The sequence below is a fragment of the Mytilus trossulus genome, chromosome 8 (assembly GCF_036588685.1).
Source record: "Mytilus trossulus isolate FHL-02 chromosome 8, PNRI_Mtr1.1.1.hap1, whole genome shotgun sequence".
Lineage (NCBI taxonomy): Eukaryota > Metazoa > Mollusca > Bivalvia > Mytilida > Mytilidae > Mytilus > Mytilus trossulus.
In genome coordinates this window covers 5,897,654-5,916,034 of record NC_086380.1, presented here as the reverse complement: position 1 = coordinate 5,916,034, position 18,381 = coordinate 5,897,654, and the positions used below count along the sequence as shown (strand labels likewise).

General features: G+C 30.9%; 1 protein-coding gene across 1 annotated transcript in view; it reads left to right on the top strand.

Annotated features, from left to right (window-relative positions):
- The first annotated feature begins 2,448 nt into the window (after positions 1–2,448).
- LOC134728179 (LIM/homeobox protein Lhx1-like) overlaps positions 2,449–18,381 on the top strand; it is a 29,380-nt gene continuing 13,447 nt past the window's right edge. Inside the window, exons 1-3 of the mRNA XM_063592672.1 lie at positions 2,449–2,990; positions 4,346–4,548; positions 14,414–14,952. Coding sequence (XP_063448742.1) covers positions 2,779–2,990; positions 4,346–4,548; positions 14,414–14,952 — 954 coding nt within the window. The 5' untranslated portion in view covers positions 2,449–2,778. The remainder of the gene's footprint in view (positions 2,991–4,345; positions 4,549–14,413; positions 14,953–18,381) is intronic.

Genomic DNA, 18,381 nt, shown 5'->3' with positions numbered 1-18,381 from the left:
TAAAAACAGATCAATACAGATGATAAAATCGTTACCGATAATAGGATTATGTTTAACAAAAAAATATTGGAAAAATCCGATTTGTAAAACTAACACTACTCCTATAAAAATATTTTTTGTACATGTGAAAATACTCAAAAAAGAAAGAAAAAGTAGTAGACAAAGTAGACGACGGAATTACTCTCGTTCTCCGGACTGTTTGTTTAGGGAAAACAGATTAACGAAGGACATCTAAAACGCCGCGAAAAAATCAATGGATACTCTTTAAACAAATTAAAAGATTATCGCGTTATAATTGCTCTACAAGGGAAATTCCGTGGTAATTAATACACAATAGGTAATTGTTTAATTCAATTAACAGGTAAATGAAGGTGTTAAGGTGACGGTTAAATTCGGAAATAATGGAAGAAATTTGTCATCTTCTGTGTGAAATTATCTCTCGGCAATATACATACATTTTCACACTTTTTCTGTAAAATAATCATGGCAGGGCGGAAATGCCCTAAAGATTGGTAAAAAGATAGTATGTGCTTACGAATAACGAAATATCACTTGTATGCTAAAATATTTTCAAAATGAAATTATAGTAGATACATGTCTGTGATAAGTTACAGACATTTTTGAGCAATAACTATGTATAGGAAATGATGCAATATATCAAGCTTATAATAATTATTATTATCTATTTTTTTAAACTATTATTATTATTTTAATCATAATTATTATCACTATTATTATTTGTAGAAATTATTATTACTATTATTATTTGCAGAATGGTTCCTAATTCAAAAAGAATAAACTCAAGCTAATACTTTCGCTAAAGTTTGGATTTTTAGCAATAAAATTGTCTTCACTGGTTGCAGTTGGTTATACGCATTCTTTTCTTTTTTTCTTTCTTTCCTTTTCCCCCTTTTTTTAAATGGGTAGCTGGGTGAAAACATTTTGTTTGCTTATTTCAATAAAAAAGAATCTTTACTTCAGATAAGGCAACCAGAACACTCTTCGATTGTTTCCTCTAAATTCCAAAGTATAAAACTCTCTATTCAAAATCGATAAAAATAACATAATTTATATAACACCATCTTGTATATGATCGTGTTTTAATTGTAGATTTATTGCCTTGGATGATGGCTTCATTTCAATTCAAATGTGAAATTTTACAGGTTTAATTGATCTCGAATTTTAAACAGTAAAACATAAATGTGCATTTAATAGTCCTAAATGATATATAATTTATGGATGATATTTTAAACGACAATTACTTGATTTTTATTTAGTGAATAAAATATTGAATAAATATAATGCATCAAATAAATCAATAATATAAACAGAGAAAGAACCGCGGTATAATGTGTGAAGGTATGACTTTAAGGTAGAAGACTAATTTATAAGGAATGTCCTTAAATTCTTAAACTTGAAACATGGCTCGTGTAAGTTTGATTTATTTTATATTAAAAGTTTATTACTTCGTAAAATGAACATCGAGACAAAGATGTTGTCTCAATCCTCTCTCTCTCTCTTTCTCTCGTTTTTCTTTCTCTCTTTCTCTCTCTTTTCTCTCCTGTTTTCTCTCTCTTTCTTTTTCGCTCTCTCCCCCTCTCTCTCTCTCTCTTTCTCGTATATTTTGTAACTTTTCTATTTCAAAAATGATTTGGTAAATTTGTCAAATTAACGTGAATATTCCTACATTTTAAAGTTATTGTTATTTTAACTGTCTGAACAGTAATAAAACAAAGGTGACTACATTTGATAGGAATTATAAATATTCAGAGGACGACAGAAAATATCGTATCCTTTTTACAAAAGATGTTGAGACAGAGTGAATTTAATTCTCCGTAATAAAATATCATATAACGCCAAGATAACAATACAACGGACCTTAATTCCTTTATGGTGCTAGACCACAACAAACTGTCAGCTCCAACGCAAACATGCTTTAAAATCTTATAGAATATCCCCGTACATATCGTGTGACATTTAACGCTAAATCAAAGTGAAAATTTTTGCAAATATTGAAAGCTATGGCGGATTATGTCTTTGGCACAATCCGTGAATGTATGTACATTTTTATTATCAATGTCAATTTAACAAGCTTGAACGATTGTCTGAGTTTTAAATACATATTTAATTTCTTACAAAAGTAAATATTTTATGAATAAAGTGTATTCTATGATTCATAGATTTTTTTACAGAAAGAATGGAGAACGTATATGCTTTTCAGTAACCCTCTACACCAAAAGGGTCACGATCCTCCTTACAAAAGGTTACAATTATATTTTAATTCACATTTAATATTTAAATGATATTTCATTTGAAACGATAGCTGACGGCATAATTCACACCCTCTGTGCACATCCCATTGATCAGGCAGCAACGGACAGATTTGATTGACGGCCAAATCAAAGCTAAGCCCCGCCCCTTACTATTTCGCTAAATAATGTTACAGACTGGTGTTGAGAAATAAATGTTTGTACGTACCCATCTAACGGTCTAAGAAGTTTGTGATACTGAAAGTTGAAACTTATTTGTTAAAAAAAATAACAATTATCATGCAAGTTTGAATAGTTCGCGAAACAGTCAACTTTATTTATAAGAAAATCAACTATAACAGAATTTGGGACAAAAAGTTAAAATTTATTTTACCTTTAAACGTGAGGATCGAACATGTTATAAATTGATTCATAAACCGAATAATTCTTTTGACATCATCTTTAGTATATTTGGAGGAATAAAAACTTCCTCTAGTTTATAAGTTGGAAAACTTTTATTTTGGATTGTATGCATTCTACTTCCATTGTGGCGGTCGGACGGAAATCGGCAATGGTGCACTGCGCCGGATGCGAGCGGCCGATTCTGGACCGATTTTTACTTAATGTTTTGGACAGAGCTTGGCATGCTAAATGTGTGCAGTGTTCAGACTGTAAATCTTCATTGACAGATAAATGTTTTTCAAGAGACGGAAAATTATTTTGTCGGAATGATTTCTTTAGGTGAGTTTATTCAAGATGATATATACATATTTCAGAGTTCTTATTAATTCACTTATTTATATATATTATTTTGTTTCAAATATAAAGGGGTCATTATAAATTGTGCACTTACTTTTTTAATCATTATTTTCAAGGTCAACTCTACCAAGGCAATGAACCAATATTGCTATTATTACTTTAGTAAAATATTATTTTTGTCATGTTTATCATAAAGGTTTGAGTGATTGTAAAGATAAGTGGTCGTTAACAGGCACTCAAAACGCAAGAAAATTAACACTATCAATATCTTAAAATTAAATAATTAATGGAGGAGTTCTTTATCTTTACAAATTTTTGTACTTCATCCCACATTGTAATCAATATCGGCTGCTAGAAACTGCATTTTATTGTTTAAATATTAAATTATTTATAACATATCAAAATGTTTGTTAAAAAGTAAATAGTACGACGTGATAATAAACCAGTTTCGAGCTTGTATTTATGTTTAATTTTATATGAAAGCAAATATTCTATTTTGCATCAATTTTTTATCGAATGTGAACAGATTCTAAAAGCAACGATTTCAAATAATGTCATTAAAATTTAAAATCTTTTATGAAAAATATACTGGAAAAACATTTTGCGTGGAAGACAACAAATAATTTATAACTCATAAACCACAAAACTGCATTGAGTATATTCCCTTGAAATTTTAGTAAATTAATAATTGAAAAACAATTCTATTGATAAGACAAAAAATGTGTAAATTTATACATTTAAACCAAGGTGTGATTTATTGAGTGAATTAGTAATAGAATTATTATATGATTTCAACAATTTCATGAAAGAGTTCCTTTGCTCAGAAAAACGCAATTGATTTTCTTTAACAGATCAAGCGAAATATATTTGATGATTAAAAGCTATTTAAAACTTGAAAGGAAATTAGAACAGATTGAGATTTATAAAGATAAATGTTTGAAATGTTAACTTTCATTTCAGTCAGTGTTATGAAATTGCTTAATTTGTTTTTATCATGTTTAACTAGTGTAACCTTTTTTTGTATAAAAATATGACCTCCTGATTTAACAGAGAAAAGTTGTTTTTTTTAAAGTATTTCTGATAGTTTTTAAATATTCTGTAACTGGAAAAAAGAAATCGGGGATACCAAATATCAATCGAAATTTACATGTCGAAGAGAAAGCAACAAAACGAAAATCGACTAAAAGACCACAATATTGCCTACACAACTTTACATAAAAACAAAGAATGAATAATTATGCGGTTAAAATCTTTGAGAAGTTTCCATGGTCAAAATCTAAAGAATAATTTTTCAATGAAGGTTTTAAAAAAAAATGTAATTTTTTCTTTCTTTGCAGACGATATGGAACGAAATGTGCCGGATGTTCACAAGGTATCTCTCCAAACGACCTCGTGCGTCGCGCCAGAAATAAAGTATTTCACTTGAAGTGTTTTACATGTATGATCTGTAGGAAACAGTTGTCCACAGGAGAAGAATTATATATTATGGACGAAAACAGATTTATCTGCAAAGAAGATTATATTAATAGTAAACTTCAAGGTAACATTTGTTTATTTACTTTTAAAATGTTCTAATGCAAGATTAGAAAACGTCCAAAGTTCCAGAATGGCTAAATTTCTTACAATAATTTCAGTATTGGGGTATGCCTGAGATGGAGTTATTATCCTCGAAAAACTTTATATATATATGGGTATACTGAGTACTTTAAAATTATGTTCCTGTTAACAAAATGATCCTTGTCATTTCATTCAATTTAATGGAAAGCAACATTTTACTTCTAACGAAACAATAATTCTTTGGACGGACACAATAGTTAAAAATCTCATATGAAATTGATGTTAAAACCGCTGGAGTCCTCGGGTCTTTTTGTAAGAGTACATAATTGAAGAATAACCCTTATAGATGAGATTGATTTACTTAAATAAATTCTGTAGACCGTCTGTGCTCATTGTTTTCTATCAAAAATAGTATTAATCGCATTATTAATAAATAAATATTTACTCAAAAATCTGAAAACGTAACAACAATTTTATTTTTAAAGATTAAAATTCATTGGAATTTTTAGAACTGTAGATAAAATCCAAATGTCAACAACAGTAGCAAATGTCACCGATGTAAATTTGTAGCTTCTGGGTCATTTGTAAGTTGTCAATAATTAGGCTATATCAATGTACATTCTGAAACAGATACTACCAATGTAAATCTCATTAACTGCTCTCCTCTATAGGGGGCCGAGGTGATAAGGCGTCAAAACCCTATCACCTAACGGTTCAGACATGAAACATTTTGTTTTTATATGTTAGAAACATGTAAACATCAGATATGTATGTATACATTATAGTATGATACTTTCCTGGCATATAAAATGTAGTAAAGAGCATTGCTTGTAGCTTTAACACCGACTTTTGGAATTTTAATTCTTCTCTGGTTTATGATTGCGAGTAAGTTCCACTGTTGAAAAAGCTTTGGAAACTTTTTTTTTTCCACTGACTGTTTGGAATTTTACTAATTCTCTGTTTTTGATAGGAGGTAGTTCCGCCATTGAAATAGCTAAAAGTTTATTGTCGTAAACTGTTTTGTTTTCAAGCATTGCTTGTTGTTTTAACTCAGACATTTTGGAATTTCATACTTCTCTGGTTTTATTTATGCGAGGTAGTTCCACCGTTGAAATAGCTATAAGTTTATTGTCGTAAACCTTTTTGATTTTGGAATTTTAATCCATCTCTGGTTTTATTTATGCGAGCTAGTTCCACCCAAATTAATTGTCGTAAACCTTTTTGTTTTTGGTAGTTCCAACGTTGAAAAGTTAGTAAGTTTATTGTCGTAAACTATTTTGTTTTCCCCCGACCTTTAAGACTCAGACTTCCTAGAGTGATGCTCACCACGTTAGGCGACATATTAATAAATTTAAACATAATTTTAATTGACAAATGAGATGCTTGCGTAAAAAATATATTTTACTACAGTCACTTGGTGCAGATTTAGTTAAACAAAGTGATGAAAACAGCACCTAGTGTCCTATTAAAAACCTTTTGTATAAAAAACGAAAAATGTAAATATTAAAATCCCTGATAAAACTTGAATATTTTCTATATTCCCTCTCCAAACATCTGTGTCGACATCTTAAGTGAGAAAACTAAAAGTAAGAACGAGGTACTTATAAGACAGTCAAGTTTACATAGAAATTTAGAACCGGGATAAGTTGTATAGGCTAAATCTTGAAAAAGAAGTCTTTTCAACACGTTGTGTGTACAAAATATTAGGATTACCTGTCTTCGGTTGTTCAAACAATTATAGGGTTCTATATCCCTTCAAATGTCAATATACTCGTTTTGTGTACCCGATTTTTTGTCAATAAAACTCTAAGACAATGAAAATTCAAACAATCTTTCAAAAATTAAACTTGTTGCGATTTTTATTTTTATCGGCTCTTAAGTACTACATGACATTCTCAAAAGCAAAACAAATAAAGTATTACGAAGATGTGAAGAACTTTATTTTTTTTAATTGTCAAACATTTGTTTAAATTTAGACAATAGTACCAGCACCTGCATTGGAATATTGAATTAAATTTAAATTCTAAATCTAGTTTACCATTGTGAAGATGTAAATAAAATATATGAAATTCTGCATATTTAACCTTCTAAGTGTAAAGATTTATTTATTTTAGCTATTTTACTGTTAACAATGTAAACGGTATATGTATATTTTTGTTGAAAATATTAGTAACATTATATCCGTGTTTATCAGCGGCGATGATATTCTAAATCAACAAATTCCATTTCAAAATATGTATAAACGAGAGCCTTATCTGAATAAAAATAAACAGAACTTTACTGCTAAAATAGCGACTCTTTCACGTATTCCGAAGATTTAAAATTTTACCGTTCTTAATAAAAACACCAAGCTTAAGCACTATTACGAACCACTAAAGTTTGACGGTGAGACATTTTATATTTCAATTCATATGTGCATGTCGGTTTCTAGAGACTGGTGGCAACGTGTTGTGAATAGCGATCCTCCCCGGAATTACATTTCAGAAAAGTGAAACGACATTGCGTGAGGTTATGGCTGTAAAACAAAGAACTGTCTAACAACCAAATACACCCTACTCATAAACATGAAAAATAGGTGTCGGAATATTCCCTACGAAGGAATTATGCCTATTCTTCTTTCTTCTTTTTGACAGACAATAAAATATGAAAGATTGTTCATTTAGCACATAGGGAAAATATTTGTGAATTCTTGATGGGTTTAAACGCAAGGCTGCACGAGGGTCGCCCTATGGTATTTGAAAAATGGCCGCAGTCGTCTAAATAATCGAACTAAATTTTAACTATACTCATTGATAATTCTATAAGTCATGCCATGTTTAGAAGTCAACATAATGCCCTTAATATGTATTGTTTAATTTGATCTGACATATCAAAGACGAAACTAGAAAAGCGACCTCAATGGTGCAGTTCGTGTCGTCTGCTGTTAATTTGTTAGTTTTGATGACAAATTACTTACAATTTATATATTGACAAGAGAAGGCAAATAAGCTTTTTATCCCTTTACATAAGAAACAATTAAGCAATATATAGTAGTTATTTGATAACCTTGAACAGCAAAATTTCAGATTTTACAAACTTTGTATAAACGTTTACAAATCTGACCTGGCCGTCCTTACAAAAATCGTCTTCTCAAAGAATATAAAAATACATTTTAAAATTTATATGTAAACACATATATCATTAAGTAGTCACCTGCATTTATCAATCAAGACTTCAAAAAATTTCAGTTGACACTTTTAATTTTGAAATTTAGATTAAATGCAAACGAACATATATCTCTGTTCATTACTGATGATAAATTTAGTCCGTCAATTTGGAGAATTGTTTAACCATTAATTCCCCCTATCATTATACTTCATTTACAATCTTGATTGAATTGTGATAAATAACCACTACAGCTATTTTAAAAATGTTTTCTTTTTCTAAAATCAAAGGTCTTTGTACGCATATTATCACGCACAGTTAATAAAAGGGTTTGAACATCATCGGGTTGTCATTAATGCAAATTCGATTGCCTGTCTAATCGACGTCTTAACGGTTCTTCGTAATCTTTTCTGCAGTTGCTGCGAGTCAATTTAACCCAGCACGCGCGCTTTTAGGACATTTTCTTACAATTAAACACATTTGCATTTTCTTCAAAAAATTATAAAATTGCAATATAATTTAATCGAATATTCTTAGTTTTGTATTATAAATAAGCACAATTCACATAGCAAATTTGAAAACGTGTATGCCTACAACTTAAAGCAATTTCCGAAGAAAGAAAGAGAGAAAGAAAGAAAGAAAGAAAGAAAGAGAGAAAGAAAGAAGGAGAGAAAACACATTGAAGACAGACCAATGAAGCAAAGTTTTAAAAAGAGTTAAACTTTTCTTTTGTCGATCGTTTTGAAAATACAAATTGATTTCAATATATATATATTGTACATTAATAGCAATAGGTCAGCCATATGTAGTTTACTTTGGACCGTTATAAATTTCAGCGTCTATTTATATTGGGTAAATTGTGAAGAATATTTGTGACTCAACAAAAAAACCCATAATAAGTATGATCTATATTTAATAATGTCTCACGCGAGAGTAAATTTTCTGCTTCAACGATAAACGAAAAAATTAAATTATCATTTACCAGCTTTCGGCAACCATTTCTATAACCTTATTTTGTTAATAACCCACAAAACTTTTCTTCATCTGGAGAAATACTTAATTGAGTAAATCATTTGCATTACGAATCAGACACGATGGTTGTCCATTTCACGAAATTACATTACAGAGGTGTAAATTTCATTAGTTGTAAATGATGTTGTTATGAACTCTCATACCATCTTAGTTGTTACAGAATTTAGCCGTTACGCGTGTCCAGAACTGACCACAACTAATCGGTACCATGTCCCTTGTGTAGGAAACTATTTCACGCCTTTCCTCGGAGATATAACGAATATCATAATTGCTATTTCAGAAAATACCATCAGAGAAGTAATTCATTGCATGCAATTGGAAAATAAGAAAAGAATTCAGAATTTCAGTGTAAAAATATTTGGTGCACATTTTAAATACAAATTTGATATTTTCACAGACGATAAATCTTTGGAATTTATTACAAATTCACTTTATACATGTAAAGTTAGAAATGATTTTCTCAATTGAAACAGGATTTTTTTAAACTTAGAAAGAATATTTTATTGAAATATAATCAAAGAAATTGCCCCTTTTGAAGTTCCTTTGTTCTTATGAGTAACAGTAACCCTATATGACTGCTTAAACGACAAAAACGAATTTTACAAGATCTTTAAAATATCGTAACTTTGACATAACTTTTACCAAACGCCTGGATTTCTTTAGACATAAAACCATGGCGCCGTTATAGATGTGAACCATCTGAAAAGGATCTTTTTATTTTCGAATTGAAACACAAACCATTTTGTGCTTTAAAAGACATGTTTAAACGTTTTATTTCAATTAAGATACTCATTAAATGGTATATAATTCAAGAGTTGGCAGGAAAATCTCGTTACCGGTCTCGTGGCCTTCGTAGACTCGACAGTGGGAGGTTCCCTTTCATCTCATACTATTAGAAAATATGAAAGCAACATTATAATTTCATTTCTATGTAAAATGACAAGGAAGGAGAACATACAAATTGTGAACCGTGTATTTCATTTGGCAGACTTAGTGGCGTACATTTATAGTAGTTTGTAAACAATTGAAAAAGAAATGTTGATTTCTTTGGATGCCTGCCCCCAAATCTCTTTGATCAGTTGTGCGTCTCACTTGGATGCATTTATGTACTTTAAATGCTTAATTTTTCAACAAGACAGATATACATTTATCTGGCCCATTTACACAAGCGGATATTCGTTAAGTATTCTAAATTCCGGATCAATACCGGTTGATTGCGTTGTTTTGCTGTTTCATGTGTTTTCAACATCCGAGATACGTCCGATTTAGACAAAAATATTTATGACGTGTTTAAGAGAAATTATTGGATTCAATAGAATCTTCTTTAAATCTTCAGCTAATGATTAATTGATATAATTAATCATATCTTTCAGTACAGGTCCTTATCCTAGTCCGCACATCGGGGATATCGACCCGTCCCAGAAACGTTTATTTGATCAGTCGGTTTGTTCATTGTATCGATCAAGGCCAGGACGATGCTGATAGACCGAGAAATGCTCCTCGAAATTTGAGTAGAGGTACTTGAAATAGGATAATTCGACCAAAAGCCTGAATCATGCCGTCTCAAGTCAAACGAATACCTTTAAATAATAATGCAAGAGGATTTAGGGGCAATAATGTCGGATTAATATAGAAAAAATATATGATGATGCTTTAACCTATACGTTTACAGAATCCAAGTGATAAATATCTTTGCAGGGAAGAACTTGTTGTTTACTCACAATAACTATTGCATTTGAAGTACATACTTGAGGTATTTCGATCACTCATTTAAACAACGTGAATAAGAGGAGGTGTGGTGAACGATCAATGATACAGCAGTCCAACTGTAAACAACAAACTTCCGAATATGAGCATCTACATACTAAAGCTTTGTATTAAAGTGCCATATATTCCTTACATTTGGAGCGGGGCCGTTTCTTTTGTTGAATTGTTTTGGGGGTATTATATCAGTACGAGTTCCGAGTTTAATACTGAGGTTGTTTAAATAGCTGTTAAAATTGGTATATAGTACATTCAGCTTGCCTCACTAGGAGTGCGGCTGTGAATGATAGCAATAGGATTAGTTTAAACTGATAAATAATGAGATGTCTGCCGGGTTGTGTCGCATGTTTTTCACAGGAAAAATACGGTTACCTCGTATATTCATATTAATATAATAGAATCATGCGTTCTCTATCTGCAAATTATTTTGTAATCACAACCACGACGTTTAGTATGCCTATATGTAGTTATATTGTCATCTTTGCTTTCCCTAACTGTTTTATTTAAACCAGCGCTTATTTAAAAGATATAAGTTAAAGAAACACACACAAATAAACACACATGCAAAGGTTATTTCTTGCTCAAAGATTCAATAAGTTTTAAACATCAGATTGTTGTGGCCAAGAAACCTCAAGCTTTTATGATATCCTAATGTCATCTGTCTACTAGATATCTTCTGGTAACAATAAATATAAAGCAATTACGGAACAGTCAACGTTGCTACTTGTGACCAACACGAACATAAAAATAAATATAAAAAAATACGAAACAGTCAACGTTTCAAATTGTGACCAACAAAAGAAAACCTAAATTATGGCGTTGAAAAACATGGGTTTTTAATCCTTTTTTGCAACTTTTGACATGCTCATTTTTGTATAGAACAGCAGACGACAAGTGTAAAAATGGGAGAAAATTGGATTTTCAAGTCCAGATCATTTGTTTAGGACTTGTTAAGCATGCGAAGTTATTACATTAAGCTTCAAGAGGTTCGTTTATTCCATTACATTGAGCAATACCTCGTGGGTTCCTTTGAAGATCATATTTTTCTCCGCCGGTGATTTTTATGTGTATCGAAGCTAAAGTATGTTGACTACATTTTAAACTCGAATGACGGTAATTTGTTATAATAGCTCTGATTGGTTCCCAAAAGGTTACAAATAAACTGTTGTGGTTACAGGCTATGAGAATGTGTAAATGCTGAAAATCTCAATCTGTTAGCATAATATGACGACATTTACTTGTCTTGTTTGGAACAAATATGCTTCAAATATTTGCTACTGGATTTTCAGAACTAACAGCTATCATACTCATTTTACAGGAATGCTATGTTATTAGAAACGAATGGTTATGTACGATCTTTTCATATTTTCATTTGTTTGCGTTTTTTCAGTTAATGTTTGGCAGAAACTTGAGATTAACAAGGGCATTAACATTGATATCAACGGGTGTCTCCTCTCTTTATTTTTTTGGGGGGAAGGGGGATGATATAACTCTTTCCGAAGTAGCTAAAGGAGTTTGAAAGGAGTGCGTACATTTTAAAATGTTGAGAAACTTTATTAAAATTTTAAGTATCATTTCATTTTTGTACAGTGAAAGTAAAAGTACAAATAAAACGACAGACACACCTACAAAGTAACATCTAATATGTACTGATTTTTAATTATCTTGTCAGATTGAGAGTTTTACTATACAATCGAATAAGTGTTGTTCGGAAACAAAAACTTATTATGTAATCGGAACTTCTCTGTCTTGTCTATGATGGCTCTGATATCATCCAATTCATTTTCTTTGGGTATCGGATATCAGTAATGTCGGCAAAACAAAGTCTTAGTCAATTTCTATACCACACCTGTGAAAATAACCGTAACTAAATAAGAAAACATTGTGTTTGGGTATTATAATCAAAAATTATAAATATTTTATTGAAAAATAATTCAATTTATTAAAGATAAATATTACAGTATTTAACAATATGTACAGGTTTGCAAGTAAATTATAATAACATTATCTGCATTATTTTATATCTCAGCAGAGAGTAAATATGGCAATTCCTCTCAAATGTATTCCGTGTGTTGGCATTCACTAAAATATCCCACACACAGATAGCGCATTTATATTATATATAAACAAGTGTTTTTGCTGAATTCATGATTTCGAGTATTGTTTACAAATACTCATCTGCATGAGCAGTCCATGCCGCTCTGAAATTGTAGACCAAATAAAATAAATACACACATACACGTATGGTCATATTAATATACTATAAACTCATATAAATCATCCTATTTCCATAAGACCCATTCCCACAGAAGGCAGACTTTGAAAAGACATTTTTAACTTTGTATACATCATATTTTCTGTTCATTGGCGTGTATCAAGATTTACAAAAAGCTAACTACAAGCGCTTTTTTCGCGTCAAGGAGCACACCACGATATTACTACACCAGCATCAAATTTGCTCCTCTGCATAAATTATGTTCCTATTAGAATTCCATAACATCCCGTCCCCCACTGTTTCGTATTCTCTCTCTAACAAAGATTGAGATCAAGACAGATTATCTCTTTGTCAAAACTACATTTTTTATTCACTTTCTCAGATAAAGAGGACGGAAAAAATATTTACTTTTTATACCACGCACGTTACTATATAATCGATGGTAGTTAGTTATACCATTCGTCAAACATATTTTTTTCTTGCTTTTGAATATTTGCTATTGATGATCAGTTTGGTATAATTTGTTTCTGAATAATAGAAATTTGTGTTTTTTATGTGAACATTCTAATGAAGATATGTCTCATCGGCAATTACATCACATCTTCTTTTTTATATTGCACATATGTATTTTTGTTTTGTTTTTAAGATTATCATATTTTGTTGGTACAACTATGAGATATCTACCAAAATCTCAACACTCAGATTCAATATTCTACCAGAGTCTCACCACGAATAAACATTTAATTAGATTCACACGATAGAATATAAAACAATTAAAACATTTGCAATGTATAGAGCAATCTTAGGAGATTTATGAGAGAATTTTAAGACACAAAAATGAATTTATACATGCTATCACATTTACGTTAAAGAAATACAGCAGTTGCGAATGTTTTCAAGTCGAATACACACCACACAAAGCACTGTATGTACAGGCATACTAGGCACTAATTGTTCAATTTCAGGTAAAATTTAGCCTTGAAAAATTTGTACAGGAAGGTGTACCAAAATTTACCACTGAGGAAGTATGAAAACTAATATTTTAAAATTGGATACAGTATTTTGTATGGAAGCATCTTTCCTCGTAATATGAGCCAGTCATTATATATGAGAAAACATTGTTAGTTTTGAACTACAATGTAATATTTCATATATATTATATAAAAAAACGAAAAGAACTCTTTATAAATTTTGAGCGTTCGAAGCGTTATTCTGGATTCATCATCACAATGTACGCTCAAAATGGAATATTTGAAAAATTACCAAAAAAGTCACTAAAAGTGCCCCGTAATAGCCTGGTAATACAATTAAGTTAAATATACAATTATGTTTTACTCGTAACTATTTAAGGCGATCTTTCTCTCTATCTATCTCTCCTTTCTATAGAAAGACAGACAAGAACATCACCTTTATTATTGATTATTTTACCTGGCGGAAAAACTCTAGTTAGTACTTCGGATTCTCAGGAATTCGACTGGCACCATGTGGTATAAATTGATACTGGGATACAGATTGGGGGTGGTATTTTCTAATTTACAGAAAACTTCAATATATTTTCATCCGTGTCAAATTAAATTCATCTGTACCACGGTCCGATGCTTATCAAAATTTTTGCCCAAACTTGAACATTTTCCAATTATAAATTTTAATTGGCAAATCACATATGGTGTTTTCTTATTTTTCATATAACCAGGATCGTCGGATATAGAGGACGAAGGTGATTTAGACAGCGCTTTAGAGCAACAGACCAGTTTGTCTGATAAAGACTTTAGTATTGATGGTGATAACCAAGACATAGATTCAAAAGAAAATATTATATTGAATAATCATCATAACAATCTGGCAAATAATAATATTACGAATAATAATCTGGACGACAAAAGTATAATGAACTCTCCTCAATCCAGTCCGGAACCACTCAAAGAGGACGATACGTCATTGTTGAAAATATCCTCGGACTCAAATCATAGTACACAGAGCTGTGATACGAACGGAAATTCCATTCATCCGAACTCTAATGTGACACCGGATAGTAATAGGTCAGGTGACGAGGCAATGGACGGAACGAACGGAAATTCAACGGCAGGGTCGAAACGTAGAGGACCGAGAACAACTATTAAAGCTAAACAATTAGAAACATTGAAGGCAGCGTTTAATGCCACGCCCAAACCAACACGGCACATACGAGAACAATTAGCACAGGAGACTGGTCTCAACATGAGGGTCATACAGGTCAGTTTTTATAATTTTTAAAGAGTTATCTATCTTGTTTCAGCGTTATTTATTTATACTTTGTATATATAGCTTGAACTGTTGCGTTTCAGACTGTCTCCATGCAATGTTGGGTTGTATTTTGATTTCAAGTTGTTTACTAATTGATATCAAACCGATAGTTTCTGTTATAATAAACCGCTGCATCGAAATACAACTAGCTTTTTTGCAGTGTATTCTTAAATAGACTAGTTATAATTTAAACATAATTTTCATCTATTTCAAATTCTGTTTGTCCTTTATGGTCTTTGAGAGTTCAAAGTGACCAAAGATATACCAAGCTTATAATCTAGTTAAAGCATAAATAAAATGTGTTCAATAATTTCCCTATAATTAACATACAAATCTACGATTATTTAGAAAATGTATTTGAAATCCGAAGCATTACTGAAATTGGTTGTTAGATTAAGAAATAAAAAAGGATAATCAGTTACATAATATAAATAAAGTAAGACAACAAATCCTAGTTACAGATATTTTACTTTATAAAACGTTTGCATGATAATTCCAATTGACATGAAAGCACCAGTGATACAAATATTACACTGTAGGAAAAACACATTAATTTAAAATTGAACATTACTGAATTTTCAATTTTCAAAAATGATATAAAAAATAATGCAAATATCTTAATCTGGAACTTATCTTTCTGTAGAATGTTGCTGTAACTGTGATTATACGGTTTATATCAATCAAAAATTTAAAAAAAACACTGAACATACTTGCTCACTATTTACGAATTTCATAAGTGCCTAGGAATTCTCTACAAGAGGCTTTTCTTATTTATATTGACATGCATCGCACTGTGTGTTTCCTATTGAGAACACAAATGTTTTTGTTGTTGCAAAAAGTATATAAACAGTTGATAAAATGCACAAAGTAATAAAGGACTAAAAATCGGCAAATGTTCCCGACTCATAATTTTATGCACCAGACAATCTTTTCCCTTAAACAAGACTCACTAATGGCGCTCAAAAAAAGAAAATGGGAAAAACGATATGATTATGAGTTTAAATATAAGCTGAAAGCTTTCTTGAGCTAGTTTTCATTTAATGTACTTATGGGTTTCAGATAGGTAGACAGACGAACAAGCGATCACACTGATCACTATATATCTCCGCTATAAACTTTAATAGTGGATATGGTCTTGCTTCAGAGCTAACTGCATGTAGGTTGGTCCCCTTCGTCAAACATTCAGTATGCTTTCGGAATATACAAAAAATGGTATTGTCAAGAATTTCAATAATGGCCAGGAAACAGACTAACTGCATGGAACACTATTGAAAATTGACTTTAAACAAGTATACATATACATATGTAATATTTTTTTCAAAGTTTATATAACTTTGATGTAGATAATAATAATGGGTGGTCTGGATGCAGATGACAAGATTACCTATACCGTCTTCTGCATATCTTCTCCAACTGTGTACGGACTTTGTATATGCACTTTTCGCGGAGTGATTGATGATTACCAGACATATATCACTCCGCGACACAAAGTAGTCAATTATACACTATCCAAATGCCTTACTTTGGCAACGGTTTAATTCAAGCAGCGTTCTTCTAGAAGCCGTCAGTGATATTTTCAGAGCATTTTCTTGCGAGAAGATAAAAAGGTCAAGTTCATCTTATCTCTAGATTTTTTTCTCGTGATAGCCATCATAACGAGTGTAATTAGGATATCTCCCTACTTCAACGCAAAACTTAATGAACAAAACATTTCAAAACTAAAAGCTGCATGTAAAATCACGCCTAGTGCTGTTAAGTTAAAGGACATACGAGTTTTATTTTTCATTTAGTATATACTTTTTTGTCAGGTATTATGTTATATAAATACATATTTTTGCATCCCTTCTATAGCAATTAGAGATAAAGCAGCCTTTTTAAAGTCATAATGGCTGTACATGTAGCTGCAAAAAGATTTCAATATAGAAGTTTAAAACTTTCCGTTTTTTTAAGTGAGCTTGAAAAAAGAAATTACATGAGGCGTGATTATTATTTCTGTTGATGTTCTTATTACACGTGCTATTTAGGTATGAATATTAAACCAAACAATTTCTCAATGTTCACAATTGAAAATCCTCTTGTTTCAGTGTAAATACTTTGTTATTATTCGGTCAAAGAATCCGATTCAAATTGCAAAACTTGTTGAAGATTAAATACAAGAGAATATAGTGTAATTTGAATCCGTAAAGAAACTGTATTTTTAATGTTGTACGTACAACTCGTTGAATATGTTAAGTTGGATCGAATTTTTTTACATTTGTGTTTTAAATGGGAATGGAATTTTACACGATCCACCCCTTATAACGGTGTTATATTTCAAAATTGTTCATTCAAAGTAAAGAACAATAGACCACGATTTTCTGACGGGTCTTGTCTTTGTCGTCTTGTTTAGACGCCGTTGGTTATTTTTATTTCATTTGCATCGAGAAGTTTTAAAGGGTACCACGCTGAGACCGATGACATTTAAAAAGGTGTTCATAATTTGAGATGTACTGTCAAAGCCTACTTTAAACTTTTTATAAAACAAAGATAATGTTCCAATTTTTTGGGTATGAGAAATGTTTTGATTGATATTTTAGTATTGAACTCTGTTAGAAGTGTCGTCTGCAGTGACGTCACAAAACATGCTCCTTGTTTCAATGTTGTGAAAATAAAACAATGTTCGTCTGGACTTGCATGTTTAGTTCGGTTTTAACATAATAGATGTATCAAACATGTAAAACTGTAAATTAAAATTTCTCATTATCTTAACCTGAAATGCAAATTGTCCATAGAAATAGGAATATCCATGAAATTTGATTATCAGAGATGTGATAAGGCATGCCACGAAAATTATATGTTTAGAGACCTAATTTCAGTTTGTTGATCATTAGTTTCAATAAAATTATAGTCCAGGGGCAAATTACGTGATTTGCAAAAGATTATAATAATAAACCAAGATCGATCGGCTAAAATTTATGACCGAAAATTATCGAAAGAAGTGAATAAAATTAAAAGGAAGGTGTATACCTATTTTATCTTTCTTTCTAAAACAAAACCTTCAAAAATCCAGGAATGGAATAAAGCAGTTATTCCATAATCACACTTGGATATCAAAATCATAAATAGGAAAATGTTTAATTAATAATGAATTGTTATTGCAAATCAAATTCACTTCAGACTAAATTATTCTGAACGCAATACGAGCCTGTACATGTAATTCAGATTTCATTAAAAAATATATATGGGTGGATGTGAAAAACCGAGACCTAGGTCGGAAATGAACCGTGTAGATTCCGCGATCTGTCACTTGACAAGACAACTTGTTTTTAAAGCGATGTACTTTTATTAAGTAGTTCTTTTTCATTTCAATTCCATCAACAAGATATACCACCCAGTTGA